The sequence below is a fragment of the Carcharhinus amblyrhynchos genome, chromosome 16 (genome assembly GCF_965287045.1).
Source record: "Carcharhinus amblyrhynchos chromosome 16, sCarAmb.v2.hapA, whole genome shotgun sequence".
NCBI lineage: Eukaryota > Metazoa > Chordata > Chondrichthyes > Carcharhiniformes > Carcharhinidae > Carcharhinus > Carcharhinus amblyrhynchos.
The window spans coordinates 278,237-293,150 of record NC_137339.1 but is presented as its reverse complement, the minus strand read 5'-3'; the positions used below and the strand labels follow the sequence as shown (position 1 = coordinate 293,150).

General features: G+C 43.6%; 1 protein-coding gene across 1 annotated transcript in view; it reads left to right on the top strand.

Annotated features, from left to right (window-relative positions):
* fer1l4 (fer-1 like family member 4) overlaps window positions 1–14,914 on the top strand; it is a 261,986-nt gene that overhangs the window by 55,906 nt on the left and 191,166 nt on the right. The window contains exons 16-19 of the mRNA XM_080204539.1: window positions 1,675–1,783; window positions 5,843–6,035; window positions 9,605–9,725; window positions 11,274–11,374. Coding sequence (XP_080060665.1) covers window positions 1,675–1,783; window positions 5,843–6,035; window positions 9,605–9,725; window positions 11,274–11,374 — 524 coding nt within the window. The remainder of the gene's footprint in view (window positions 1–1,674; window positions 1,784–5,842; window positions 6,036–9,604; window positions 9,726–11,273; window positions 11,375–14,914) is intronic.

Sequence of the window (14,914 nt, the reverse complement as noted above, 5' to 3'; positions counted from 1 at the left end):
TCCAAGAACTCCTCCTCCAGCCCACCGCGTCCAACATGGGTCGACCAATCAATATGCAGATTGAAATCCCCCATAACTACGGCCGTCCCATTCCTGCACACGGGTTCAAATCTCACCATGGCAGCTGATGGAATTTAAACTGAATTAATAAAAATCTGGAATATAAAGCTAGTCTCAGTAATGGTGACCACAATAACCATTATTAATTGTTGTAAAAACCCATCTGGTTCACTGATATCCTTTAGGGAAAGAAATGTGTCATCCTTATCCGGTCTGGCCCACATGTGACTTCAGACCCACAGTAACGTGGACTCTTAATTACTCTGAAGAGAAATTAGGGATGGGCAATAAATGCTGGCCTTACAAGTGATACCCACTTCCTATGAACAAATAAAGAAAAAGTTTCCCCTTTGATTCAATTTAAGTTGGATTCAATTTTGCCAGGGAGTCAGGACCCAGCGTTGGGACCATACACAAGCCCCAAACTCAAACTTGTTATCAAAGCTCCTCAACAGTACAATGTTAGTCATGGCAGTCTCCAAATTGGCCACAACTGCATTGGCCAATTGAGGGTGGCGAGAGGTTCCTATGACAGGAGGCCCAATGAGGGGACCCTGAGTATTGTGCAGCTGACAACATCAATGAGAGAGGTGATGGTGCTGCAGTGAAATAGCCACTGCGAGGATGTCTCAGAATAGAGGCGCTCAGAGAAACCTGCTGAAAATGAAAAGTTCAGGGTCCACCATTGCCAGAGTGATGTGCATTGAGGAGAAATCGCTCCAAAGAAACGGTTATGGGCAAAACAGTGCCCTTGCCCTTTTTGTGGCTCATTCATTGGGTCAGTGAGAAAAGATTCTTGGAGCCCTCAGCTAGCGGTGGAAGTGCTGACTGCTGACTCCAGACTCCACAAGGATGCTGGGAAAATGCTGTCCATATCTGAAAACAGCTCTTAGTATTTCTTGAATTGACTGGATAAGCCACCTGGATCTTTGAAGGTGCTTGCCAAGATCTGGATCATTAATAAATATTGGACGGTATTTACCTCCTTGATAAAGGCAGATACAAATATTAATTTAATACAGGCACTTTTCAGAACTAAAAGTGACATCCTTTGGTTCATTTATGAGTTCAGATGATTCATGGTGAGCAATCCTGTGATCAGGACAGTCACAATCCCACAGCATTGATCTGTTTCTGCAGCAAGGTTGCAATGTGAGGAAATGGCCAGCACTCTATTTAAAAGATTGCTGATAGAATGAATCTTATAGTGCATGGAGCTATATAAATCTCAACTTGTATATTGACCGCTGAAGGTGGACTTGGGGAAGGCAGTAATGGGCAACCCAAAGGGAGCATGTTGGATTGCCCCATTTCACACGGCAGCTTCAGCTGCGAATGGAGCATATTAAAACTAAATGTCCTCTGGCTTCAAACTTCAATGACCATCATTGCCATTGACCAATAGACATTGCTGCCAGACTAACCCTTACATGGGGAATTGACCCTATGTGACTTATCATTACTAATTTAATTGATGATGATAGCGTTGGCGGAAGTGACTGCCATGTTATTAGACTAGGTGGGACCGACTCCTAATAGCAGAAAAGTTTCAACAATCTGAGATCAGGATGTAAGTAATGAAAGCACCAATATTCAAAGTCTTTCTCTGTTCAGTCTATTGCAGGTGTAAAGGAAGAATTCCTGCTGTTTGCTGCATTCTTTGAGGCAACCATGGTTGACCCTTCCGTAGGGTCACGCCCTCTCACCTTTGAAGTGTCCATTGGTAAGAATCTGCCTTTGTTGATATTGTTGAAATTGCAGCTGTGGCATTTATGAAGAGCCAGTGTTCTGGCCAAAGCTTACTTTATCTGTTTGCAGATGCACAAATAGCGACATAGAGATAAGGAGAAATTACTTTTCTCAAAGGGTTGTGAATCTATGGAATTCACTACCCCGTATGGGATATAGAATATATTTTACATTAAATATAGCACATGGGGCAAAGGGGATCAAAGTGGGGGAGGGAGGGGTAGAAAGGCAGGATCAAAATATTGAATTTGATGATCAACCATGATCATAATGAATGGTGGAGCAGGCTCAAAGGGCCAAATAGCCTCCTCCTGCTTCTAGTTTTGATGTTTCCATGTGCACATTGACATTGGCTTCATTTGGGTGACGTTCCTTATCTGGAGAGTATCGTTCACGTGGCCAATGTTGCCTTGGTTCATAAGTTTATAAATAAAGGATTAGAATTAGGCCATTCATCCCATTGAGTCCACTCCACCATTTGATCATGGCTGATATGCTCCTCTTCTCCCCATAACCTTCAACCCATTACCAATTAAAAATCTGTCCAATTCCTCCTTAAATTTACTCACTGTCCCAGTATGCACCACACTTTGGAGTAGCGAATTGGTGATTGTTGTTGTCCCATTGCAATTGCTGGGGACTTGTGAACCTCTGAGATTGGTAGTTCTGCACTCAGTACAGCTGGTGGGACCTTCTCCCAGACCGGCCAATTGCGATGAAGCAACAGCTTGGATATGCCCATAGTTGTGTCAGTATATTTGGCCATTCACTTCCACTGTGTATGATTGAAGTGACAACTTCTCTATCCATGTTCCAAGTTTCCACATGGGCTGGCTCCTGTTGAGAGGATTGAATGTTTGCACCCTGATTGGGTATCCAATGCTCGGCTCTGTAATGGTTTGACTATCTGTCATTTCACTTTGATCTTGTTCGCTCTTGCCTGGTGCTGCTTCTAGTTTCAGTAACCTTTTTGCTATTGGAAGAATAGCTTGCATGTGGTGTGACATCAGTCTCTTGACGGGACCATTTTCCATGCTTCCTGTTTCCATTCAAGGATTTTCTGGTCTACATCTGTACTAGATTTACTCGAGTTCTTGGGCAATCCGCCCCCGCCTTTCCGTTTGACTGGGAATAGTACAGAGACAAGGGCTTGAATGTTCTGGTCTGGAGGTGGAAGCGGCTTGCCATTGGCCACTGATGGAATCTGTCGGTCCTCCCAAAGTCAATGGCTATTTGGATTGATCAGCGGCTGTGCTGCTGGGGAACTTGCTGTGGGGAGTAGCTTTCAGGAGGACTGGAAAATGCTCACAGGAAAAAAACAGTCGCCAGGCACTCTTTCTCAATCTGAACATAGTGTTCCATTTGTGTTAACGCCCTGGATGAGGGGAGATCTCATTGAGACGTATAAGATGATGAATGGGATGGATAGGATAGAGGTGGAGAGACTCTTCCCGCTCAAAAAAGACAGTAGGACTAGGGGGCACAGCCTCAAGATAAAGGGGAGACGGTTTAGAACGGAGTTGAGGAGGAACTTCTTCACTCAAAGGGTGGTGAATCTCTGGAATTCTCTGCCCGTTGAAGTGGTGGAGGCTGCCTCGCTAAATATTTTTAAGAAGCGGGTTGATGGGTTCTTGATAAGAGAGGGGATTAAGGGTTATGGGGAGAGGGCGGGAAAGTGGAACTGAGCCACAACAGATCAGCCATGATCTTATTGAATGGCGGGGCAGGCTCGAAGGGCTAGATGGCCTACTCCTGCTCCTATTTCTTATGTTCTTATGTTCTAATGTGCTGCTTGTTCTTGCTGCATTAGAACACAGAACATAGAACATTACAGCTCAGTACAGGCCCTTCAGCCCTCGATGGTTCCACTGGTCGGTGCAACAATCTAATGACTCTCTAACCTAAACTATTGTTGTGTCAATATACAGTATAATGTCAGCATTAGGGTTTCTCCAAAGAGATGAGATGAGAAAATCTTCTGCAGCCATTTCAGTATTTACCTATTGTCCTTTCTTTCAGCAGCTTTTTTGCAGATTTCTGCATTCCTGGGTTCTCAGCATCTTCTCTGCATTATTTCCAGGGTTCAAAAACCTATTTTCTTCACTTCCTGACACCATATTTCCTCTATAAGGACAGCAGCCTTCATGTCTCAGTCTCTTGTCTCAGTGAGGGTATTTATTGAACTGCTTGAAGATGTCTGCCTCCAGAGTCGCATGATGACAGAAGTTCAGATGTATCTATCAAAATGGTTACATTTGCCTTTGACAAGGTACCTCATGGTAGGCTGATACGATAGGTGAAACATAGAAACATTGAAACATAGAAAAATTACAGCACAATACAGGCCCTTCGGCTCACAAAGTTCTGTCGAACATGTCCCTTCCTTAGAGATTACCTATAACCATCTATCTTGCTGAAGTCACATGGGATCAGAGGCAACCTGGCAAAATGGATACAGAACTGGCTTGGCCACAGAAGACACAGGGTCGCATTAGGTGGGTGCTTTTCTGAATGGAAGGCTGTGGCTAGGGGTGTTCCACAGGGATCAATTCTGGGACCTTTGTTGTTTGCAGTATATATAAATGATTTTGGAGGAAAATGTAGCCGGTCTGATTAGTAAGTTCGCAGACGATACAAAAGTTGGTGGTGTTGCAGGTAGTGAAGAGGATTTTCAGAGGATACAGCAAGATGTAGACCAGTTGGATACTTGGGCAGGGAAGTGGAAAATGGAGTTTAATCCGGACAAGGGTGAGAAAATGCATTTTGGAAGGTCGAATGCACATAAGAATTATACAGTAAATGGTAAAACCCTTAGGATATTGACAGGCAGAGAGATCCGGGCGTGTATGTCCACCAATCACTAAAAGTGGCAATGCAAGTGGATAAGGTAGTCAAGAAGGCATTCAGCATGCTTGCCTTCATCAATTGGGGCATTAATTATAAAAATTTGCAGGTCATGCAAATACAGAACCTTAGTTAGGACTCATTTAGAATATTGTGTACAATTCTGGGTACCACATTACCAGAAGGATGTAGATGCTTTGGAGAGGGTACAGAAGAAGTTTACCAAGATGTTGTCTGGAATGGAGGATATTAGCTGTGAGAAGAGGTTGGATGAACTCTCACTGGAACAATGGAGTTTGAAGGGTGACCTGATAGAGGTTTACAAGATTGAGTGGCATGGACAGAGTGGTTAGTCAGATGCTCTTTCCTAAAGGAAAAAAAAGTCAAATACTAGGGGACGTAGGTTTAAGGTGCGTGGGGAAAAGTTTAGAGGAGATGTGCGAGGCAAGTTGTTTTACACAGGGTAGTGAGCGTCTGGAACGTGCTGCCTGGGGAGTTGATCGGAGCAGGTACGATAGCGTAATTTAAGGGGCAATTAGACCAATACATGAATAGGATGGGAATGGAAGGATACGGACTCTAAGTGCATACGGTTTTAGGTTAGGCAAGGTTGGCACAGGCTTGGAGTGTTGAAGGGCCTGTTCCTGTGCTGTACTTTTCTTTGTTCTTTGAATTTCAAAACACAAATAGGATGGGTGAGGCCTAGGCCCTGCCCAGTTCCCTAATTGAGGCCTTTGTTGAAAATTAATGATCACTTAAGGGCCATTTTCCACTCAGCCTCAATTTTCAGGCAGGGATGTCTTCATCAATGGCCTCCTTGCAACACTGGCAGACACCCCCCCCTCCTATGTGGTATGTACCTTCCCGTCTGCACTTCCAGCAATCCCTGAGTTCAGGTTTCTACCACATGGCACTGTCAATGACACTGCACATTAATCCTGGCTGATATAGAACTCTTTGCCTCATAGAAAAGCATTATTTAATTAGCAACACTTCTGTGAGCCTATATCTGGAACCATTCCTGCTTCAATCAATCTGCTGACTGACTGAAATCTTTTGTTGTACTATTGGGAAATGAGCTGGCATTTATCTGTAGGATAAATATTGTAAAATGGATTCACTGCCCTGTAACCTCTGAACTCTGACCACAGTGAGAAGTCAAAATGATCATTTCAAAACTTTTTTCAAGGTAACTATGGCAAATTAGTAGATGTTGTCACAAAAAAGAGAAAAGAAGGGAAAGTGGATGAGAATGAAGAGAAGAAATCTTTGCTGGATACCAGAGATTCTGAGGATGAGCTGGAATTTGCTGAAACTTGTTTACCACCAAAACAGAATTCAATCACACCTCCTGCAAAAGCAGAGAGTACCGAGTTCGACAGGTAAACTCCAAACAGTCAACATAAGCTGCTAAACATGTTGTGTTGTTAAACCTTCCCTCCTGATTCTCCTCAGCCTCTGACATGGCTAAAAACACCATCCTCCACCAATTCCTGTCTGCTGCAGCTGGATGGGACTGCTCTCTCCCGTTCCCACTCTGTCCTGGCTAATCTTAGCCTCAAAACATTGGCAATGGTTTTTCTTCTTCTTCCGCAGCCTTATCTCTAGTGTCCCCCAAGGATCGATTTTTCAGCACCCGTTGCCTATTCCTCATCTAAATGTTGCCCCTCAGTGACAGTGTTAATTTTTCATGTACACTGACAATGCCCTGCTCAACCTCAGCACTGCCTCTCTCGACTCCCTCACTGTCTGAAAAACAAAGAACAAAGAAAATTACAGCACAGGAACAGGCCCTTCGGCCCTCCAAGCCTGCATCGACCATGCGGCCGACTTAACTAAAACCCCTACTCTTCCAGGACCACGTCTGTCTATTCCCATCCTATTCTTGTACTTGTCAAGGCGCCCCTTAAAGGTCATGACTGTATCTGCTTCCATTACCTCCTCCGGCAACAACTTCTATGTATCCACTACTCTCTGTGTAAAAAAAAAATCTACCTTGTACATCTCCTTTAAACCTTGCCCCTTGCACCTTAAACCTATGCCCCCTAGTAATTGGCTCTTCCACCCTGGAAAAAGCTTCTGACTAACCACTCTGTCCATGCCTCTCATAATCTTGTAGACTTCTATCAGATCACCCCTCAACCTCCATCGCTCCAGTGAGAACAAACCAAGTTTCTCCAACCTCTCATCATGGCTAATGCCCTCCATACCAGGCAACATCCTGGTAAATCATTTCTGTACCATCTCCAAAGCCTCCACATCCTTCTGGTAGTGTGGTGTGCAGAACTGAACACTACATTCCAAGTGTGGCCTAAGTAAGGTTCTATAAACTGGCAACATGACTTGCCAATTTTTAAACTCAATACCCCAACCATTGAAGGCAAGCATGCTGTATGCTTTCTTGACTACCTTCTCCACCTGCATTGCCACTTTCAGCGACCTGTGTGCCTGTACACCCAGATCCCTCTGCCTAACAATACTCTCAAGGGTTCTGCCATTTATTGTATATTTCCAGTCTGTATTAGATCTTCCGAAATGCATTACCTCACATTTGTCCGGCGTAAACTTCATCTGCCATCTCTCCACTCAAGTCTCCAAATGATCTATATCCTGCTGTATCCTCTGATGGTCTTCATTGCTATCCACAAATCCACAACCTAAGTGTCGTCCGCAAACGTACTTATCAATCCAGTACATTTTCCTCAAAATCATTTATTTATATTACAAACAGCAAAGGTCCCAGCACTGATCCCTGAGGAACACCACTTGTCACAGCCCTCCATTCAGAAACACACTTTCCACTGCTACCCTCTGTCTTCTTTGACCGAGTCAGTTTGTATCCACCTTGCCAGCTCACCTCTGATCCCATGCGACTTCACCTTTTGCACCAGTCTGCCATGAGGGACCTTGTCAAAGGCCTTACTGAAGTCCATGTAGACAACATCCACTGCCCTACCCTCATCAATCACCTTTGTCACTTCCTCGAAAAACTCAATCAAATTCATGAGACACGACCTCCCCTTCACAAAACCATGTTGCCTCTCACTAATATGTCCACTTAGGAGTGGGAATAAATGCTGTCTTGGAGAACCCACTCCAATAATTTCCCTACCACTGATGGGAAATTACAGGCTCACCGGCCTGTAATTACCTGGATTATTCTTGCTACCTTCTTAAACAAAGGAACATCATTGGCTATTCTCCAATCTTCTGGGACCTCTGCTGTTGTGGAGATGCTGGCATTGGACAGGGGTAAAACACAGTAAGAAGTCTCATAACACCAGGTTAAAGCCCAATAGGTTTATTTGGTAGCACAAGCCATTAGCTTTCAGAGCGCTGCTCCTTCATCAGGTGAGTGGGACTTCAGTTCATAAACAGGGCACATAAAGACACCAAATCAATTTACAAAATAATGGTTGGAATGTTCATGTCACACTATATGTAACTCCCACGACTTCCTGGGCTTGCAAAATCTCACTAACTGTCCTGGCTGGAGACAGTACACATCTCTTTAACCTATGCTTAACCATTTTTCCACTCATGTTGTCTGTACCTTTAAGACTTTATTACCTGTACATAAGAGCATAAGAAATAGGAGCAGGAGTAGGCCATCTAGCCCCTCGAGCCTGCCCCACCATTCAATAAGATCATGGCTGATCTGATAGTGGTTCAGTTCCACTTACCTGCCTGCTCCCCATAACCCTTAATTCCCTATTGATCAGGAATCTATCTACCTGTGACTTAAACATATTTAACAAGGTAGCCTCCACCACTTCAATGGGCAGAGAATTCCAAAGATTCACTACCCTCTGAGATAAGTTCCTCCTCAACTCTGTTCTAAACTGGATCCCCCTTATTTTGAGGCTGTGTCCTCTAGTTATTGTTTCCTTCTAAGTGGGAAGAATCTCTCTACCTCTACCCTATCTAGCCCCTTCATTATCTATATGTCTCTATAAGATCACCCCTCAGCCTTCTAAAATCCAATGAGTACAGGCCCAATCTACTCAATCTCTCCTCATAAGCTAACCTGTAAAGCCTCACATTCCAACCATTATTTTGCAAATTGAGTTTGTGTCTTTATATGCCCTGTTTGTGAACTGAAATTCCACTCACCTGTTGAAGGAGCAGTGCTCCGAAAGCTAGTGGCTTGTGCTACCAAATGAATCTGTTGGACTTTAACCTGGCATTGTGAGACTTCTTAATGTGCGTATCTCCCTGTAGCCAGTGAGAATACAAAGATTTCTCTTAAGGCCCCAGCAATTTCCTGCCTTGTCTCTCTCAGTATGTTGGGGTATATCCCAGCAGGTCTTGGGTCTTGTCTACCTTAATGTTTCCAAGAACCCCAATACCTCTTCCATTTTGATCTCAATGTGACTCAAACTCTCTACACATCCTTTCCCAGACTTATCATCCACCAAATCCTTCTCTTTGGTGAATACTGATGCAAAGTACTCATTTAATACCTTGCCCATTTCCTCTGGCTCTACACATAAATTCCCTCCCTTGAAGATTTCAAAAGGGAATTGGATCACCCATCTGAAAAGGGGAAATGTGCAGAGCAATGTGGAGAAAATGGGTAAGCAGCACTGGACAAACTACACCTTGAGTGAACCAGTGAAGACACGATGGGCTGAATGGCTTCTTTCTGTGCCATAATTATTTTGTGAAGTTGCTCCTTAAAACTGATCTTTTTGACCACGGTTTTGGATATTTGCCTGAACTTCACCTTATATGGCATGGTGTCAAATTTTGTCTGGTAAGGTTCCTGTGAAGCATCTTGGGAGAGTTTATTCTGTTAAAGATGCTTCAATAATTGCACTTATATTGAAGGTTAAAAGGAGATATCTCAGATTTCTCTTCCCCATGGTGGATATTAGAGCTGGAGATTATTGCTTCCTTTAAGGAACGTTGGATCAATATTTTATATCCATATTCCTCTTGTCTGTTTCAGGTCATATTGCTGTATTCCGTATCTGTACGAAAAACCATGTGTGTATGTGTGGAGTTCCTGGGAAGATTATTCCTGGCGGTTGTATAATTCCAATCTCCTTGCAAAGATCGCAGAGAGACTGGTAGGTGCATTGCTGAGAATGGGGAAATTTGTTCAACTTGATGTGAGAATATTTCAAGACAAAGGTTATCAGTCTCTCAATAAAAAAAAACAACCAGTCATTTAAATTCCATTCGCTGCTTTTTGAACCTCCCTCCTGAATCTATTTACAGAGGACAGTTCAGCTCAATGACTAACATTAACTCTTGTGGTTCAGTGGACAGTGGCCCTACCTCTAGACCAGAAGCTTTGGGTTCAAGTCCAATGCTAGGACTTACTCAGAACAAGCTTCAAGCTGAAAGTCAGCTTGCAAATGCCTCCATTCTTCCTCAAAGTGAAAACAGTGCGTGTGCTGAAATCTAAATCAGCCCCTGGTTAAGAGGAGATGGGAGATGTGCATGTGCAAGACAGACAGAATCCAGCAAATTCAGAAATGTGATTAGGAGAAACGTCATTACTATTATTCTATTCGAATGGAAAATCAGGCTCTAAATATAATTATAAATTTAGACCTGTGTTCATAATTGAAATGTATTCCAGCCTAGGGCTAAGATCAAGTGTGGTATTGACATGCTGCACTTGGTTGAAGTCATTAGGTTACATTTTGCTTCATTTTGAAGCAATTTTTAAAAGCGGCATCTGGGCCTTCTGGCGAAGATGCAAATGAGATCAAGCCTTGGAGGAGGAGCTATGCCTACTCCAATCAGCTTGGGTCATGTAGATCAAGCCCAAGACAGGAGGTGAGAGCCCTGTCTTGTCAGCTTGGATCGGGAATGTCCCAACTTGTTGAGACTCTGAATTGGACTTGAGTTGACCGAATTGGAATAAAAACAAAAAAAAAGTGGGAACAAGTGAGGAGAGATAAGTGGCTGTTGAGTCAGTGACACTGAGCAACAGTTAAAGGTTCTCCTTAATCTCTGTGGGAGGGCTTTACCATTGGAGCAGGCAGTTCGTGATGAAGGAGGACATTGATATTCACATAGTTCATCATTACAGTAATTCAAAACTCATCCCATTTCCTGCTTACTTCCTCTTTCTATCATTTAAATTAGAAGGTATGTTGGTTACTGCATCAACCAGTTGTTGCAGTGAAGGATTCTGTTCCCCTATAACATTCTGAGTAATGACGTTTCTCCTAATCACATTTCTGAATTTGCTGGATTCTGTCTGTCTTGCACAGGCACATCTCCCATCTCCTCTTAACCAGGGGCTGATTTAGATTTCAGCACACGCACTGTTTTCACTTTGAGGAAGAATGGGGGCATTTGCAAGCTGACTTTCAGCTTGAAGCTTGTTCTGAGTAAGTCCTAGCATTAGACTTGAACCCAGAGCTTCTGGTCTAGAGGTAGGGCCACTGTCCACTGAACCACAAGAGTTAATGTTAGTCATTGAGCTGAACTGTCCTCTGTAAATAGATTCAGGAGGGAGGTTCAAAAAGCAGCGAATGGAATTTAAATGACTGGTTGTTTTTGAAGAAGGGAAATGTTCATCATCATTTGACTTTTTAAAAAGATATTGTGAAAGGGAAGCATAATGTTTAATTCTTTCCATTTCTTCTCCATTTTCCCAGGAGGATGGACTTGATGAAGTGGATCACATGGTAAAAAGACCAAAGTCAGAATCCCAAACTCACCTTCATCAAATCTTGAATGAGTTTGTCGCAGGATGCAGGTCTTGTTTGTTTAATCACCTTGTACATTAGCTCAACAATACAAAAAAAATTTTCTCCTTGCACCAGTTTTATTTCCAAGGAATTCTGGGATTTGTCTCACTTTTTCCAGTTTACCATTTTTTAAAAATTAAACAAAAACCCAAAACCTTATTTTTCAGCCATGAATTCCACCACTCGTGCTTTGAGGCCTCTCTCCAGGAAAAGAAACCCTCTAACACAGGAGAGTCATGTTAATAATATCAAAGCAATTCTGCCTCCATCTTTATTATACTCCTTTTAATTCTAACTATGCATATATTGAAATTCACTTCAATTCAGCATTGGTAAAATTAAAATTCCAGGATTTAGATGCTTCAGGCAATTTAGAGAGGGTAACAAAAGAGGTAGGGGTGTTGCTTTACTGAGTAAGAAGAATGTCACAGCACACGGAGGGAAGATACCTTGGTGGGATCATGCAATGAGGCCATATAGGTAGAACTCAGGAACAGGAGTGGTGCAATCACACTGTTGGGATTGTAGTACAGACCTCCCAACAGCCAGCATGAAGTGGAGGAACTGATATGTCAGCAGGTCATGGGAAGATGTAAAAACAATAGGGTTGTTGTGATGGGTGATTTTAACTTCCTCAACATGGACACACTGAACAAACTCTAGCCCTTGGCACTAAAGGAATCCTAGTCTAAGAGTTCTTCTTAAGGCAATATGTAGATAGTCCAACTCGGGAAAGGGCAATCTTAGACCTGGTTCTGGAAAACGAGCCTGGACAGGTGACTGATGTCCCAGTGGGGGACCATTTTGTGAACAGTGATCACAATTCAATAAGTTTTAAGATTCTTGTAGAAAGGTATAGAAGTAGTCCCAGAGTGAAAGTAGTAAACTAGGGGAAGGCTAACTATGACAGTATTAGGCAGGAGCTAGGGAATGTAGACTAGGGATGGCATGTTTGATGGTAAATCCACATCCAATATGTAGGAGTCTTCTAAATGTCAGTTGTTAACTATTCAGGATGTATTTGTAAAAATGAAAGACAAAGATAGAAAGATTTGGGAACCCTGTATAACAAGAGAGAATGTGAACTTAGTGAAAAAGAAGAAGGAGGCATACATTTGGTAGGAATAATGGTAGGAAGGACTATTACTTACGGGGCGAAAAACTGCAGCAGGCGACGGTGCAGAGGGACCTCGGGGTCCTTGTGCATGAGTCGCAAAAACCCAGCTTGCAGGTGCAGCAGGTGGTCAGGAAGGCGAATGGGATGCTGGCCTTCATAGCGAGGGGGATTGAATATAAAAGTAGGGAGGTCTTGCTGCAGCTGTATAGGGCATTGGTGAGGCCACATCTGGAGTACTGTGTGCAGTTTTGGGCGCCGCACCTGCGCAAAGATATTTTGGCCTTGGAGGGAGTGCAGAGGAGGTTTACTAGGCTGATACCGGAGTTGAGGGGGTTGAGCTATGAGGAGAGGCTGAATAAACTAGGCTTGTACTCGTTAGAGTTTAGAAGAATGAGGGGAGATCTCATTGAGACGTATAAGATGATGAATGGGATGGATAGGATAGAGGTGGAGAGACTCTTCCCACTCAAAAAAGACAGTTGGACTAGGGGGCACAGCCTCAAGATAAAAGGGGGGCGGTTTAGAACGGAGTTGAGGAGGAACTTCTTCACTCAAAGGGTGGTGAATCTCTAGAATTCTCTGCCCGTTGAAGTGGTGGAGGCTGCCTCGCTAAATATTTTTAAGACGCGGGTTGATGGGTTTTTGATAAGAGAGGGGATTAAGGGTTATGGGGAGAGGGCGGGAAGGTGGAACTGAGCCACGACAGATCAGCCATGATCTTATTGAATGGCGGGGCAGGCTCGAAGGGCTGGATGGCCTACTCCTGCTCCTATTTCTTATGTTCTTATGAAAATGGATAAGGCTTCTGAGGAATACAAAGGTGGCAGGAAAGAGCTTAAACAGGGACTTAGGAGGGCAAAAAGGGGCCAGGAAATGTCCTTGGCAGGCAGGATTTAGGAAAATCCCAAGGCTTTTCATGCGTATATTAGGAGGAAGAGGGTAGCTAAGGGAAGGGTGGGTCCACTCAAGGACAGTGGAAGGAATTTGTGTGGAGCCAGATGAGATGGATGAGATCCTTAACGAGGACTTTGCAACAGTACTCACAAAGGAGAAAGATGTGATGGATGGTGAGTGTAGAAAGGAGGATGTTGGCATTCTGGGACTTGTCAAAATAAGAAGGGAGGAGATATAGGTGGTTTTGAAAAACATTAAGGTGGACAAGTCCCCAGGGCCCGATAAGGTCTATCCCAGACTCCTAAGAGAGGTGAGGGAAGAAATTGCTGAGGCTTTGGCCAAAATCTTTGTATCTTTTTTAATGATAGGTGAGTTATCAGAGAATTGGAGAGTAGCTAATATTGTTCCTCTGTTTAAGAAGGCAGAAGAGAGAATCTGGGAAATTGCAGACCTGTGAGTCTTACATTATTGGTGGGGAAATTATTGGAAAAGATTCTTAGGGACACATCTGGAAGAGAATAGGCTTATTAGCAAAAGGCAGCATGGTTTTGTGAAGGGGAGGTCATGTCTCACAAACTTGATTGAGTTCTTTGAAGATGTGACAAAAGAAATTAACCAGGGCAGTGGATGTTGTATACGTGGACTTTAGTAAAGCCTTTGATAAGGTTCCTCATGGCAGGCTGATACAGAAGTGAAGTCATATGGGATCCGAGGTAAGATGGATACAAAACTGGCTTAGGCATAGAAAGAAGTCTCATAACACCAGGTTAAAGTCCAACAAGTTCGTTTGGTAGTAAACGCTACTAGCTTTCGGAGCGCTGCTCCTTCGTCAGGTGAGTGGGGAGTGGATGTCTCAGTGCTCTACACCAGCATCCCCCATGACGATGGCATTGCTGCAAGTGCCTCAGTACTCAACGCCAATAACTGCCAGTTTCCAGATGCAATTTTACAACTCATCCGCTTCATCCTGGACCACAATGTCTTCACCTTCAACAAACAATTCTTCATCCAGACACATGGAACAGCCACGGGGACCAAATTTGCACCTCAGTATGCCAACATCTTCATGCACAGGCTCGAACAAGACTTTTTCACCGTACAGGACCTTCAGCTGATGTGATATACTAGATACATTGATGACATTTTCTTCCTTTTGGACTCATGGTGAATCATTTCCAGAAGGCATTCGATAAGATGCCTCACAAAAGGTTGCTGCAGAAGATTAGGGTACATGGAGTTGGGAGTAAAGTGTTAGCGTGGATTGAAGATTGGCTATCTAACAGGAAGCAGAGAGTTGGAATCAATGGGTGCTTTTCTGGTTGGCAGTTGGTGACTAGTGGCGTGCTGCAGGGGCCTCAACTATTTACCATGTATTTAGACGATCTGGAGGTGGGGACTGAGTGTAGGGTAATGAAGTTTGCTGATGACACGAAGATGAGTGGGAAAGCAAATTGTGTGGAGGACACGGAAAGTCTGCAGAGAGATTTGGATGGGCTCAGTGAGTGGGCGAGGATCTGGCAGGTGGAATATAACTTTG